The 15,040-nt window shown below is 36.9% G+C and overlaps 2 protein-coding genes across 3 annotated transcripts; one reads left to right on the top strand and one right to left on the bottom strand.

Moving 5' to 3' along the window:
• Positions 1 to 853: 853 nt before the first annotated feature.
• Positions 854 to 2,110, bottom strand: LOC132188563 (LOB domain-containing protein 33). The gene is made up of 2 exons (XM_059603056.2): positions 1,832 to 2,110; positions 854 to 1,725 (listed from the first exon to the last, which is right to left on the bottom strand). The coding sequence occupies exons 1-2, from the start codon at positions 2,108 to 2,110 to the stop codon at positions 1,345 to 1,347; spliced, it is 660 nt and encodes a 219-aa protein (XP_059459039.1). The 3' UTR covers positions 854 to 1,344.
• Positions 2,111 to 6,567: 4,457 nt separating this feature from the next.
• LOC132187759 (ribulose bisphosphate carboxylase/oxygenase activase, chloroplastic) lies at positions 6,568 to 9,460 on the top strand. 2 transcript variants are annotated; one of them, XM_059602180.2, is made up of 7 exons: positions 6,568 to 6,732; positions 6,933 to 7,255; positions 7,441 to 7,546; positions 7,637 to 7,722; positions 7,817 to 8,289; positions 8,702 to 8,983; positions 9,202 to 9,460. In XM_059602180.2, the coding sequence occupies exons 1-7, from the start codon at positions 6,688 to 6,690 to the stop codon at positions 9,315 to 9,317; spliced, it is 1,431 nt and encodes a 476-aa protein (XP_059458163.1). In that variant the 5' UTR covers positions 6,568 to 6,687; the 3' UTR covers positions 9,318 to 9,460. The 2 variants fall into 2 exon arrangements, with proteins under 2 accessions (XP_059458163.1, XP_059458164.1); XM_059602181.2 differs by having other exon boundaries at positions 6,569 to 6,732; positions 8,702 to 9,017; positions 9,202 to 9,292.
• Positions 9,461 to 15,040: the final 5,580 nt, after the last annotated feature.

Below are 15,040 nucleotides of genomic sequence, written 5' to 3'. Positions count from 1 at the left end.
TGCAAAGTGAGTTGCAGCTTGGTCATAACAGAAGTATGGAGCAAATATGCATTCACTGGTGCACTTTCTCAGGAATTTGCACGTTCCACATGAAGAGCCAGTACCAGTCAGTCCTAAGCTTCTTTTTTTCTTTTTTATTTTTTATTTTTATTTTTATTGAAATACAAAACTCTCCATGAACGTTTTAATTATTCTGTTCAATATCTAATAAGTGGCAATGTCTCTAGCCTTTCTGCCCATGTACTCTCTGTTTTTATTTAAGTTTTATCCTTGCTCATAGAAAGGAGAAAAAACCTGGTGGTATTTCCCGATGCCACAGCCTTAACATGGCTGTAGAAGAAATTATCTAACAATGGTTTTGGGGAGGAGAAATTATTCTCTGGTTGCTGAATGTTTTGTTGAAAATTAGTGCAGCAGCACAGTTTTTTGCTTTTCTTGTGATAAGTTGTGTCATTGTCCTTCTACACTTGGTTGATTCAAATTGTTTATCTGATATGATACAAGTGCTTATGGAACTTCAGAAGAGTCTATCAGCCATCTCATAGCACACTTTCAGTAGGTTCTTTTCGTTCATATATTATGGTACACTACTGGTGGTGTTGGTGCAAATGCACAGGCCACGTGTGTTGCTTATGAGACCAAAATGTGCGCATTAAGATTATTAAGTTATTTTACTATTTTTAACATATTTTGTTGGGCATTGTAATATTCGTAGTGTAAAATTGTAAATATTCCATTTCGTATGAAAACTTTTGTATTCTTTTTTACAATTTGTAGTATGAATGTTTAGATTACTAATAATTGAATAATATACTTATGAATGTTTTGATTACAGATTTTATATATTTAAAAATTTAATTTAGGTATTATATTAAATTTAAAAAATTAAATAAGAATTTATATGTATCTGCAACGACAACGAAGTCGATGTCGTCGCTAATGTTGTTAAAATATTCGCGATGATGACATATTAGCAACCACTTGATGTGTATTAGTGATCAACTTTGTTGTCAATAATAGGAGAGCATTAATGACGATCATCCGTGATGACTAAAGTCGTTTATGCTCGCTAGCGACAACTTTTTGAGCTGCTGTTGTTAAAGTTTGAATTATGATTTGTTGTTAAGTGAAGGAATGAGGTCAAATGTATACAAGAGAAGGATATTTATTAAGGGTTTAAACTAGAATAAGCTATGCCTACACCTCAAAAACCAGCTTAAATTGCAAAATCAAGCCTAGTACAAAACTTGTTACCATCTGAAGGAAGCCGAAAGGAGTCATAACACAAGCTTTCTGTTCTTTCGAAACCATTCAGTACTTTCTCATGCAGAGACTGCAACTCCCTCAAGTTTTGGCATCGGTACTGTTGTACAACCATGGGTAACGTGTGAAGTTCTCTTCTTCTATTCCCTCAAGGATGCTCTCTAAGAGATTTTGGCCAGAGTCATCAAATAAGTTTTGGTTTTCCCATCCATACAGAGGATGGAGCGGTATATCCATCTGGGTATCAAAGGCTTGGTTGGGAGTTGCACTTTCTGTATGGGAAAGTAGTGCAGCTTGTTGATTTTGATAGTATTGTGTGTGTATCACATCATGTTGCGATGAGAATTGTAATCCATTAGATGGGTTGGTAGTTGCTTGAGAACTTCCACAACTAGCAACACCAACTGCGAAATTAGCCATTTGGCTCCCAAGGATTTCAATCTCCTCTTGTAAGTGGGCAACCTGCAAGGCCAGGTAAACAGTGTATCGCTTTGGTTAACTAATTTATTCAAACTTCAGTGTGATTTTACAGGTTTTTGGAGAAAAGTTGAAGTAACAGCATGGAAACCTGTTGTTGGAGTGCAAAGATATCAGCAAAACAACCATACACAGGGTCCCGCACCCGAGCTAGAGCTTCATAAGAAATGGTGGCTGCAGCATCACTTCGGTTGTGTACTGGTAAGTGAAACAATAACTTGGAAACATTACTTGCACCGAACACCTTGTGCACTGCTGCAAAGTGGGTTGCAGCTTGTTCATAGCAGAAGTAAGGAGCAAACACGCATTCACTGGTGCACTTTCTCCTCAGGAACTTGCACGCTCCACATGAAGAGCCAATCCCAGTCATTGTCCTGAGCTTTCTTATCTGTGATAATTGGGTTTTCAGTAGTACAAACACTTGGACTGATTTGTTTAAGAAGTAGTTGAGATTTATTCTTTATAGCCGTGACTTACATGGGTTAGAAGTTTGTTTTGTTGTCCCCAAAGGACATTCTTACTTTTGGTTAAAAGTATATGTTCCTCTCAGGTCTCCTTTGTGGCCTACATGGTCATTCTTAAATTGGGTAACCTTTACTATTCTGGCCTTTAAGGGCTTTATTCAACTAAAAAAAAATTATGTGATGGCTGAATACCTAATCATTACTGTCATAAGTTGGGCCATGAAAGAGCAATAATTTTTTAAAAGTATGTTAACATAATACAGTCTCAAGCAAGTACAAATGCTGCCTCTCCCTTTTGGCAATTATTATGAATTAAAGTTCCTCACTCTTGAGTGAAAGGATGATGAGAAAACGATAAAGGGGATTTCACTTTAAAAAACTTATAAAATCGACAGCAACTAAGAAGCTTTTAGTTGTTAATAGCCTTGTTAAGTATGGCACACCAGATGATTCCTTGCATTTTCAGTAGTGTTTGTTCTTTGTGGTAGGAAAGTCTAAATAAGCTCAAAACAAAGAAACTTTTAAGGCAGTTTAGATCTATTCCCACTCATACTGCAGAAGAGGTTAATTAGGTAACCGCATCTTAGGCCTCTCTCTCTGTGGCTCCAGCAATGGTTGCAGCTTAACAAGTCCAGAAATTACATTAAAAAAATATGTTGTAGCATAGAATTTTTACTTTCAGTCAAAATCAGGATAGGGTTGGACAATTATGCTCAAAACATGGTCACTACGGATGGCGGCTATTTGTCTGGATGTTACTAATTCTCCATAAATATGCATATTTAAATCCTACACTAGTGTGTTCATTCTTCATTATTGGCATATTTTAATGGCATATTAGATCAGGTTTGGCTGTTGGCCACTTAATTTATGCATGGGTGGGTGGTGATTGACCCCCCCTTCCCCCCCTTTTGTCTTCCCAATAGAACAAAAGGCCTCAATCAGCATGCTTCCAATTCTATCAAGTCCAAGACAGAGGCTCCCGCACCGCACCTCTCATGCAACACATTTTTTTAAGTGCATAAACTTTTATGTATCTGTATGCTTCATGGCTCTAGAAGTAAAGCAAACTTCATGCATGGCTCTAGGAGTAAAGCGGAATTGGGCTAATGTGTGTGTGTGTGTGTATGTGAGAGAGAGAGAGAGAGAGAGAGAGAGTTGGGAGACAGCATGCCATTTCCAGTAATATGAGCTTAGCTTTCTGTCATTTCAGATGTACAAATATTTGTTTTTAGCCGAAATTATATGCATGAGAAAGGGAATTTCGAGGGATGGTGGGAAGGTAGCTTTTGGGCTTTTGAGTTTAACGATGAAAGTGCCTTTCTTTATCATGAATCAATTATCACTTTGTTCCATCTGCAATTCTAGGCTTTGCCGACTCTAACAACGTTTTTCGTTTTGTTCAGTCCCGTGAACCTAAATACCGTAGTTAATTTTAGACACACAAAATTCTACGGCCTAAACTTCATGGGTGTGAGCCCGTTCCCCCCCCCCCCCCCCCCCCCCTCAAATCATGATGTTCTTGCATAATTTGCAGAGGATTTGAACTGCTAAGAATGTGCTTTCAGTAGTTGTCTTGCCCTGTCATATATGTCTGTTTCGCTCTTCTTTGTCCAATTTGTATGGCATCTTAACGAGGCTTGTTTCTAGCCGAAAGAAAAGTATACTACTCGATCGTTTTCCGTAGGCTCACAGATGGGTGAAGATATTGTTTGGTTTGTGAGTAAAATCTCAAGTGTAATATGGGAGGCCTAATCAATGGAGTTAAGAGGACCCGTGGGCAGGAAAGGCCTACTTTGTAGAGCGCAACCTTTGGATCAATGAAGGAGTGGCACAGAAGGCATAGCGTGGGGACCCATGGGCAGGAAAGGCCTACTTTGTAGAGTGCAACCTTTGGATCAATGAAGGAGTGGCACAGAAGGCATAGCGTGGGGACCCATGGGCAGGAAAGGCCTACTTTGTAGAGCGCAACCTTTGGATCAATGAAGGAGTGGGCACAGAAGGCCTAGCGTGGGCTTGCACGATTGGAGACTCTGTGCCCAGTTTAGACAAATATGTGAGCCAATTGTGAGGGATTCAGATTCCTAGCAATTAACTGTCTGAATTGTCTGCATTGATGATAATTTGGGCAGTTAATTGTGAGAGGAGTCAAGTGAATCGAATCTTAATCTGATTGTAAGTTATGGGTTTCGAGCTGTACTTAGGGCTTGTTTGGGATTGTGTTTGAGAGACTTAAAAGTGCTTTTAACACTCAAAAAGTTTGTTTGAAAAAAAAAATACTTGTTTGGTAAAAAAAATTAAAAGTGCTTTTAAAGGTGTAAAAAGCCTAAAAATAGCAAAAACGCATTTTTAGCAAAAGCTTAAAAATGAAGCTTTTGTCAAAAAGCTCTTAATAGATAGGAATATCCTAGAATTCATTAAATTTACTATATATATATAAACAATCACATTTCTCTATTTTAGTCACCTACTTTTTCAAATATATACATCAAGATTAGCATTTTAGCTTATCTACCTTCATTATTCCATTTAAATATTTATTTTTAAAGATTTCTTTATTCTTTTTTCTAACAATCATATCACACTTCTGACTTCCCCATATAGTTTAATGTTTTGTTTTCTTGATTTGATAAGAGAACAATGCTCACTGAATTCGGTGAGCACTGCTCACGCTCACAAAATATTCACCACTTTGGTGAGCCTAATGGAGTGCCTTTTCTCTCCATTTTAGGGTTTTAGCTATTTTGGCTAGCCTACTATCAACTATGAATGCTCTTAAAGAAAGCCGCGAGGTATACCAACCTTGAGTAGCCTATGGTGTCGAGCCTGCTTGCTCAAAATAAGTGAGTCCTACGGCTTGCTTATCTTAAACTACTTGAATTTTTGTGAAATTCGGTCTGTTTAGTTTTTAAGAATCATAATCCATTATAATTGTATATAGTCTAAAAGAAATTGGGGATAAATATTTTAAGATTGTATATCAAATGTTTAATTGAATGTATAAAAGAGATTTTTTTAACAATAATATAAGTAACCTATTATTTCGTAATACTATGTGACCCCCATGCTTTTTAAATTTGTGGACCCGAACTTTTAACTTCATAGCTGAATTTCATTAGCAATTGAATATTCCTAGATTAATTTCATATTCGGCAAGTTCTACATTAAGTTTTATGTGTACTAATTTTTTTTTTTTTTTTTTTTTTTTTTTCACTTATGCATTTATTTTCTTCTCAAAGGCCCAAATACTCATCTTTAATTAATGGATTACGCATTCACTTTGATTTATTTATTTATTTATTTATTTTTATATATATACATCATTCTAACCAGAAGTTATTGGTGGAATTGCTTTTAGTAAATCATCTCAAAAATATATTTCAAAACAAAATAGTAACATGAATACTAGTGATGAGAACTGAAGGGTAGTTTTTTTTTAAAAAAATGAATGAGGAAAGGGCTACGAGGAGGAAACTGAAGGGTAGTTGGTTGGCAAATAGCCTCACTATTTTCTGCAAAAACCATCCAACATTAATCCAACCAAAGTTTTTTGAATTTCTTAAGCATAATATGCTAGAGTAATTCTTTCCGGTTGGGTCGGTGAAAGACTCTTTTAATTCAGCCTATTAAACTAATATTTGTCCTAAAAACATTTAATTCTCACATTTATTTTTAATAAAAATAATAGAACATGAAATTCTCAAATACATTTTTTAAAAAAATGCATGTGAGAATTACGTGCTTTAAGAACAGATGTCAACATGGACAAAATATGACCCCTCCCCCCCTCTTCGGTTATAAATATTTTTAGTTAAAAATTTTCCTTATATATAAATTTCGACTTAAAAATTAGGACCGACCATTATTCAAGCTTTTTTAGCTCCTCTTGATAATCTTTTTTTTTTTTTTTTTTCAAGGAAAAAAGGAAGAAGACATTTTTATATTTTAGGAATTATATTATAAACCTTCCAAATCCGGGCATCCATTATGGGACCCATAGCAGCCCATTTCAAAACAAAATGCACCTCAAATAATTGAAAGCAGAGTCATGAAAATCACAAACATATTATTCACCTCATCTATATTTCTCTTTTTCTTTTTAAAAAATACAACATTGAGAATAATGCCTTTTGTTTTTTTATGCGTGTGGTAATAAATTGGCCCAAATTTAAGTGGAGAAGAGAAAAGCGTAAATGCTAGCCTCAGGGTCCAATGAGGACTCAACGTCTAAGCACCCTCTGCTTGCCACGTGTAAGTCATCCAATCTTGATTGTGTGGCCGTTAAGAATTCAAAAACCAATCCTCTGGATATCAATTTCTGTACACTCAACAGAACTACTATAAGTCCTCACCAGTTCCCTCAATTCCTCTCCTCAGAAATCTCTCTCTCTCTCTCTCTCTCTCTCTCTCTCCATTGGCTGCCTGAGCACTGCACTCTGCAACTCCCCCACCAGCTCTCACTGCCGTAGGGTACCGGATTTCGATGGCTGCAGCCGTCCCCACCATTGGAGCCGTCAACCGAGCACCGGTTTGTGTCTTTCCCGCCATTTCAAGTCTTCACTCATTGCATATGATCTATTTCATCAAAAATTTCTCCTCCCTCATGATATATATATATATATATATATATAGAAGAAAAAGAAGGGTGTTTTTTTCTTTCTTTGTTTCTTTTTTTTTTTCCTTCCTTTTTTGATAAAGATTGAGACACATTAAATTGTGTTGGTGCAGCTGAGCTTGAATAGCTCTGGCGGTGGAGCTTCAGTTCCAAGCTCAGCCTTCTTGGGAAGCAGCTTGAAGAAGGTGAGCTCAAGATTTAGCAACTCAAAGGCTTCCAATGGGAGCTTCAAGGTTGTTGCAGTGGTTGAAGAAGAAGGGAAGCATCAGACAGAGAAGGACAAATGGAAAGGCCTTGCTTTCGACGAATCCGATGACCAGCAAGACATCACCCGAGGAAAGGGTATGGTTGACTCACTCTTCCAGGCTCCCTCCGGAACTGGAACTCACTATGCTGTCATGAGTTCTTACGACTACATCAGCACTGGACTTCGCCAGTAAGAGTTTAAATCACCTCTTATTCCAAAACCTTAAACTAGTAAGAAGGGATCAATTTAATTTATATTCTAATACTATATACTATATATACATATACATATACATATTTATACATGTATGCGAGTTCTTTCTTGATTCAGATAATGGTTGCATATATATAAAATTCTATTTGATCATGCTTTAGGTACAACTTGGACAACAACATGGATGGATTTTACATTGCACCTGCCTTCATGGACAAGCTTGTTGTTCACATCACCAAGAACTTCATGACCCTGCCTAACATCAAGGTACATGAAAATGGTTTTGACTTTGACCTTTAAGTTAAGTTAAATTACCAGAAAAGTGAACAATTTTTTAAAAAACTTTATTAATTACAGGTTCCTCTCATCCTTGGTATTTGGGGAGGTAAAGGACAGGGAAAATCTTTCCAGTGTGAGCTTGTGTTTGCCAAGATGGGAATCAAGTTAGTTATTTCATATTTCTTTTAACTTCTTTTAAGATATGATTTAGTTTCTTGCACTTTGATCTAATTAATTTGCAAATTAATGAAATTTCAGCCCCATCATGATGAGTGCTGGAGAATTGGAAAGTGGGAACGCAGGGGAGCCAGCGAAATTGATCAGGCAAAGGTACAGAGAGGCAGCTGATATAATCAGGAAGGGAAAAATGTGTGCCCTCTTCATAAACGATCTGGACGCAGGAGCTGGTAGGCTTGGTGGAACCACACAATACACAGTGAACAACCAGATGGTTAATGCCACTCTGATGAACATAGCTGATAACCCGACAAATGTCCAGCTCCCTGGCATGTACAACAAGGAAGACAACCCCCGTGTTCCCATCATAGTCACCGGTAACGACTTCTCAACATTGTATGCCCCTCTCATCCGTGATGGTCGTATGGAGAAGTTTTACTGGGCACCTACAAGGGACGACCGCGTTGGTGTCTGCAAAGGGATCTTCCGGAATGACAACGTTTCTCCTGATGACATTGTCAAACTTGTTGACACCTTCCCTGGCCAATCAATCGGTAACCTTCTTCCCACTACCAACAAACTTTTCTTATCATATATATATATATATAAAACCGGTTTTTAAAAAAATTAAAAAATGGGTCATTAATTAGCATCATTAATTGCATTAATTATATTTCAATATAATCCACATGTCATTAATTGCGTTAACTACGTTATAATCCATGTATTCTTCTTGCTAAATTTTTTTTCTCTATATTATTCATTTTAAATCAGATATACTTATAGGAATAAAGATGTAATTTTTTATTTATTTAAAGAGGTGAGATATATTTTTATATGTCTTATAATGAAAAATAATGTGTTTAAATTTTAAAATTAAAGGTTATAAGCTAGTAATTCTTAATACTTTTAACAGTCGATCTGTCTGTCACCAAAATGGTCATTTTGTTTGCTATGATTTTGCAGATTTCTTCGGTGCCCTGAGGGCCAGAGTTTATGATGATGAAGTGAGAAAGTGGATTTCTGGTGTTGGGGTAGATGGAATTGGGAAGAAACTTGTGAACTCAAAAGAAGGACCCCCAACATTCGAGCAGCCAACGATGACCCTGGAGAAGCTCCTGGAGTACGGAAACATGCTTGTCCAAGAGCAAGAGAATGTGAAGAGAGTCCAACTTGCTGACAAGTACTTGAGTGAGGCTGCTCTTGGAGATGCTAACCAGGATGCTATTAAGAGTGGAAGTTTCTACGGTTAGCTCCTTGATCCTAGAGGCCCTGATGGGAGGTTTGGATTCTTCTTTTCGCAAACTTATGGTATATCTACCCATGAGATAGCGTATTTAGCTGAAAACCACGTCTTATGAAGCGGATGTTACTCAGCTTAAAATAAGAATCCCTCATGAAATAAGAATGTACATAATTAAGAGCAAAAAGGAATTCTGCTAAGCTTTTGTCATCTTTTGGTGCAGGCCAAGCAGCCCAGCAAGTGAATTTTCCTGTTCCTGAAGGTTGTACTGATCGAAATGCAGCAAACTTTGATCCAACTGCTAGGAGTGATGATGGGAGCTGCCTTTATTCATTCTAGGTCTTTTTCTAGGTATTGGGTGAAATTTTCAAAGGATGTTAGATAAACATTAATTATGATGTTACTCTGTTTCAAATGGCTTCTTAGCCTCTAGTTTTGTGTTATAATGAATACGCTTTCAAAGGTGTATGCTTTCTTTCTTACCACCAGCTTTTTAGTGGCAAATGGCCAGCACAGTACACTTATACTAACAACAATAATTATAAATCCAACTGCGATTCATAAAAACTAAGATAATTCAAAATTTTAAATCACTACTTATCACAAAAGAATTATTTAATTAATATTTTCAAATTCCCAGCATAAGTATAAACTCTTTTCAATAAGTGAAGCCTAATATATAAAATATTTAACCGAAATTGAGAGTAAACTATATGGAATGTGATCTTCATAAAAATCATTTCAAATAAAATGAATAAATATTTAAACAATATAAAGTCATATACACTACTAGATACACCAACTTTAAATAATAGAGATGATCATTGTCTCTTCATAACAAGTATAACTCTTACACGAGTTACATTTGTTTAAAAGATACAACCCTTGAAAGGGTCGTGCTTGTGTTTGTTCATGGTGAATAAACATCTCCCATGAGAAACCTATCACCATGAGAATTTATGGTATGTGAGGATGCAAACTATTATGATGTGATCATCCATCACATTCCTTCATCGCTCACTTGAGCACACTATAATAGTAGTCGATAGGATTTCTAGTTAGACATGATTTACCTTGGTACTAAATTTTTTTCTCCAAATTAACCTTTCATTTGTAAAACCTATAGATCGGTGCAAATTGTGACATAGCCCCACGTGTGCACACGCTTGTCACTTTATGTGACCACACCCTTTTTACCATAGGATCTCCCAATGATAGCATATTAGGGGTGGCTTCGTATCACAATATTTCAAATGAATGGAATCAATTCACTATGATTGGGAATTTAGTCAACACCCATACCACCATAGCGACTTTAAGCGAACACATAATCCATGTGTCAATGTACGTTAATTTTTTTTTATCAAGTACTTGTAAGGCTCAATTCATGGGTTTTCTTCAATATACCTTATTAGTGATTTTACAGTATACAATAATAGATACTATAGAGTATCATCATGGTGCATACCCGTGGACCAATTATGTCCTCTAGGTACTTCCTATAATATTACATACCATATTTGTATTTTATAACTATTTCACAATATTGATATGACAGTATTAATAAAATATTAAATTTTATTATTATTATTTTAGCAATGACTAATCTAATAGTGAGTTGAGACTGCTACATCAATATTGTAATATTGTGAGATAATTGTAAAATAAAAATATAATATGTATGACTCATTAAATTAGGCAAGAGCCTATGATTCTACCAAACTTAGGCTAATCAGGCCAGGCACCACATAAGCTTTTTGGGCCGGATCCAAGTACTTATATAAGTGACAATTCCAATTGATGATGGAACGGGCTGAGGCTAGTTTTAGAAAATTTGTGTTGCCCCACAAAAGCCTTCGTTAGCATCATGAATTGGTCAAGCTCAATGTGCATTTGTTTTTTGTTTTCTTTTTCTTTTTCAATAAACTTAACAACTTTGAATAAGTATTCCATGCAATTGGCGGTTAGAATTACACATATTTGCAGTAACTCTTGCAAAGAAATGGGCCACAACATAGACAGTTTAAGGTATAGGGCCCTCCTACCTCGAGTAGGTAAGCCCGCAACCCACCTCTCTAGAATAAGTTGGCCCCACAACTCATCTTTCCTTAAGACTAACCGAAAGCATCCAAGGAATTTGGATTCTAATAACTTCATGTAATGACAGAAAACATACTGACGGAGTGGAACTAAAATTTTAGGTGGGAAACAGAACGAAGTTCCTGCCTTGCATGCCGAAAGCTATGCATTGACAAACCTACGGCCATCGTAAAAGCCAAATCTATGAACAAATTATTGTGTTCATACGGAACCATAACCTTAAGAAGGTATTCTTTTAGGGACAACTTTATTCTAAGGGTTAATAACTTTTTTGGTATCTCAAAAATTTTTTTTTTCCTAAGTTTTAAAATATGACAAATCTAGTACCAAACCTATGGAAAAAGACGGAATCATTACCTTCGTTAGCTTCCGCCAGTCCCAACTAACGGACGTCCACATTATCGCCAGTTATATCGCGACATGTGTCCACCATTAAAAAAAAAAAAAAAAAAGTAAATCCGCTTCGTTTAGATAATTAAACAAAAAAGTAAAAAAAAAAAAAAAATCGACGTTTCCCCCCTTTTTCCCATTCTTCCCGTTCGTCGTTGGCCTAGGCTTCATAAGAACCGTATTTTCCCCAAATTTTTGTTCTAGGGTTTCCATTTAGGTGGGTTGATTCTCAATTGCGATTTGGCTTACGATTAGAAGTATTATCGGCAACAGTTTGAGTGTTTGAGTTTGAGTTTGGGTGTGGACTGGTAGTTTGGGTTGGAGTTTGGAGGAGTATCGTGGCTGGATTGGGTCAATTTCGGGAAGGAAATAGACCTTGCGGCATGGTCGGACTTGATTTGAGCACGTTGTCTTAGACCTTGTACACAGGAGGAGCAAAATGGGACGACCTCGGAGAAATCGGAGAGGTGAAGGTATGTACTTTTGCAAAAAAGTTAGAGAATAAAATAGGGGGTACTTTTGCTTTGCTGAATTAAATCTCCCACTAGTGGGATGTTTTTTTTGATACTATTGAACATATGGGTTTGAGACGTTGCAATCACTTTATGGCTGCCTATTTTTTTAGTTGTCCCTTTGTGTAGTATTTTTTGTCTGTTTCGAAGCCAAGTAGAAAGTTCTCACCTTTTTCACATTGGAAACTTTTTTTTTTTTGACATGTTGTACAAGAGGGGGAGAGGGATTCGAACTAATGATATCTGCTTCATTATGCTTGGTCCCAGCCGATTGAGCTACCTTTTGAGGACTTCACGTTGGAAACTTTATTATATGGTTGTCGTGTTGGTTGTCAGTGGGCTATTGAAGACTTTAATATATGCTTTTGAAGACTTCTTTATTGTTGCTGCTTTAATGTGGGATTATTTGGTGGGTGAGGGCCAATGTGCATGATAGATTGAGTTGGTACATAGGTCTGGAATGGAATCAATTGATTTGTTGATGCAGGATCACCACTTACAAGATCCATTGATTTCGTTATTCACTATCATGGTTCATTTTGTAGACCATGCATGGAGTATGTAGGGGGAAAGTGATGATTTTTCCTGATTTAAATATTTATGTGTTAGGCTACTCAGATATTACAAACATAGTGAAAGTGTACCTTGGTTATCAATATGGAAATGTGTCTGCTCTCTATTACAAGGTTGATGATTATGAAGAAATTTGTGGACTTACAAGGAGAAATCATGTCCGACAGATGTTTAGGGTGTTTGACTGTAAGTCCAAAACCTTCCATGTGTTTGTAAATCATGGAGATACAGAAGTTAGTGAAAAAGAAATGGAGTTGTAGAAGAAGTTGGAGTTCTAGTTGGTAAAAAGGATGGAGTTGGGGAAGTTGAAGAAAAAACAAATATAGTCAATGTAGAAGATGGAGCTCGAGTTGACAAACATAGTTGGGCTATTATTGAGGTTCCAAATGGTTTTATAAATAGTTATCGACCAGTGGGGTATGGGGATGAGTTTGTGGATTATGAGGATAATCATGGATATGAAAAGGTGCTTATGAAGGAGATCAAAAAAGAAAAGGTTGAGCAAAATGTCAAAGAGATAGAAAAACAAATGAAGCAGCAAAAGAAGGTTGCGCAAACTTCTTCCAGGGAGAAGAAAAAGGGGAAGATGCAGTCCACGGCCAGGCAATCCATTGCCAGGCAGTCAACTGCCAGGCAGTCCACATTCAGGCAATCCACACGCAGGCAGCCTCCATGTCATGGATATAACGAAGATGACCAGGATGAAGATGAAGAAGATGACTAGGATGAAGTAGATATTCAACCTCTTCCATTAACTGATTTTCAAGATATTGATGGAAGGGAGGATGACATTTATGTCCATCCCAAAAATGAAGAAGTTCTACAGGCTGCAATGAAGTGGTTGAACCATTGGGTGAAGCATCATCATCAGCTCTTAAGGAGGTTGACACTGGAAATGGCAAACTCAAACAGCCGAATGAAGAGGGTGTAGAAAGTCTTGAACTACTCAGCCTAGAAAGTGAAGATGATGATGAGGATGTTGAAGGTACAACCGAAAGAAAAAAGAAAAATTAGAAAGTATCTGGAATGGTATGAACTGTATGATCTGAAAGAGAAGGTTGAAATAAATGTGGGACAGTTATTTGCAAACCAATCTGAGTTTAAAGAGGCACTACAGTTGTATGCAGCACAAAATTACTTCGATTACACATACATGCATAACGAGAAAAAGCGTGTTTCAGCCTATTATAAGAAAAAATGTGGATGGAGAATATATGCATCATGGAAGAGTAATACGAATACTTTCAAATAAAGACATTAGAAAAAGTTCATAATTGTGGAAGTCATTACTTTAATAAAAGAGCGTCAATCAAGTGGGCAGCACACCGATACATCGATAGCTTCAGAGATCAATCAAATTAGAAGGCTAGTGCTTTGAAAGAGGCGATTTGAAGGGATTATAATGTGGAGCTAACTTTACTTGCATGCCACCGTGCCAAACGAATGGCATTGAAGTTATTAACCGGATCAGATGATGAGCAATACAAACTTACGAGAACATATTGTAATGCAATACATAAGTGGAATCCCGGTAGCTCAACTTACATACAAAGAAATGAGCTATTCTTCATAAGGATATACGTTTCCTTAGAAGCTTGTAAGCGGGGTTTCTTAGCTGGATGTAGGCCGATAATATGTGTGGATGCCTGCTTTATGAAAGGTCAGCATGGTGGGCAGCTACATGCTGTCATTGCATGGGATAAGAATGATGACATTTTTTCAATAGCATATGCTATATGTGAGATTGAAAGTAGAGGCACATGGACATGGTTTTTGAACACTTTGTTGGAGGATATTGGGAATCCAAGGGAGCACATGTGGTCATTTATGTCCGACAGACAAAAGGTAACAACCTAACATCCTAATTGAATGAATACTTGATTAAATTGTGCTAATAACATGTGTTAATTAAATTGTTATCTTCTTACATAGAGACTGATGAAAGCCATGGAGTACCTGATGCCTGATGTGGAACACAAGTTATGTGTTCGACATTTACATGCAAACTTCAAGAATAAGGGTTACAAGGACAAAGCGTACAAGGATGCATTGTAGGGTGCAGCTCGAGCAGCAAATGAAAATCAATTCAATTACTACATGTCAGTGATAAAAGGAATGGATATTGCAGCCTATGAATACATTGTCAAGGTGAACCCAAAGATGTGGTCAAGGCATGCTTTCAGGGAGACCAGTTGCAGTGACATACTTCTGAACAATACAACTGAGACTTTCAACGCATGGATACTTGAAGCTAGAGATCAGCCCATTCTTATTGGCATGGAGATGATAAGGCGACAACTAATGAATCGGATTAGCCAAAAAAGAAATGGTGCAGCAACATCAATCAATATTATTTGCCCTAAGATTGTGAACAAGTTAGATAGGAACAACTCAGAGGCTAGAAATTACATCTCCCACTAGAGTAACGACTTGACATTTGAGGTTGACCATAGTCATGAAGTTAGGAGGGTTGTCAATTTGAAATCG

The sequence above is a fragment of the Corylus avellana genome, chromosome 6 (genome assembly GCF_965113065.1).
Source record: "Corylus avellana chromosome 6, dhCorAvel1.hap1.2, whole genome shotgun sequence".
NCBI classification, from domain to species: domain Eukaryota; kingdom Viridiplantae; phylum Streptophyta; class Magnoliopsida; order Fagales; family Betulaceae; genus Corylus; species Corylus avellana.
Note: the sequence above shows the minus strand (reverse complement) of the source record. Positions and strands in the feature narration are given on the sequence as shown.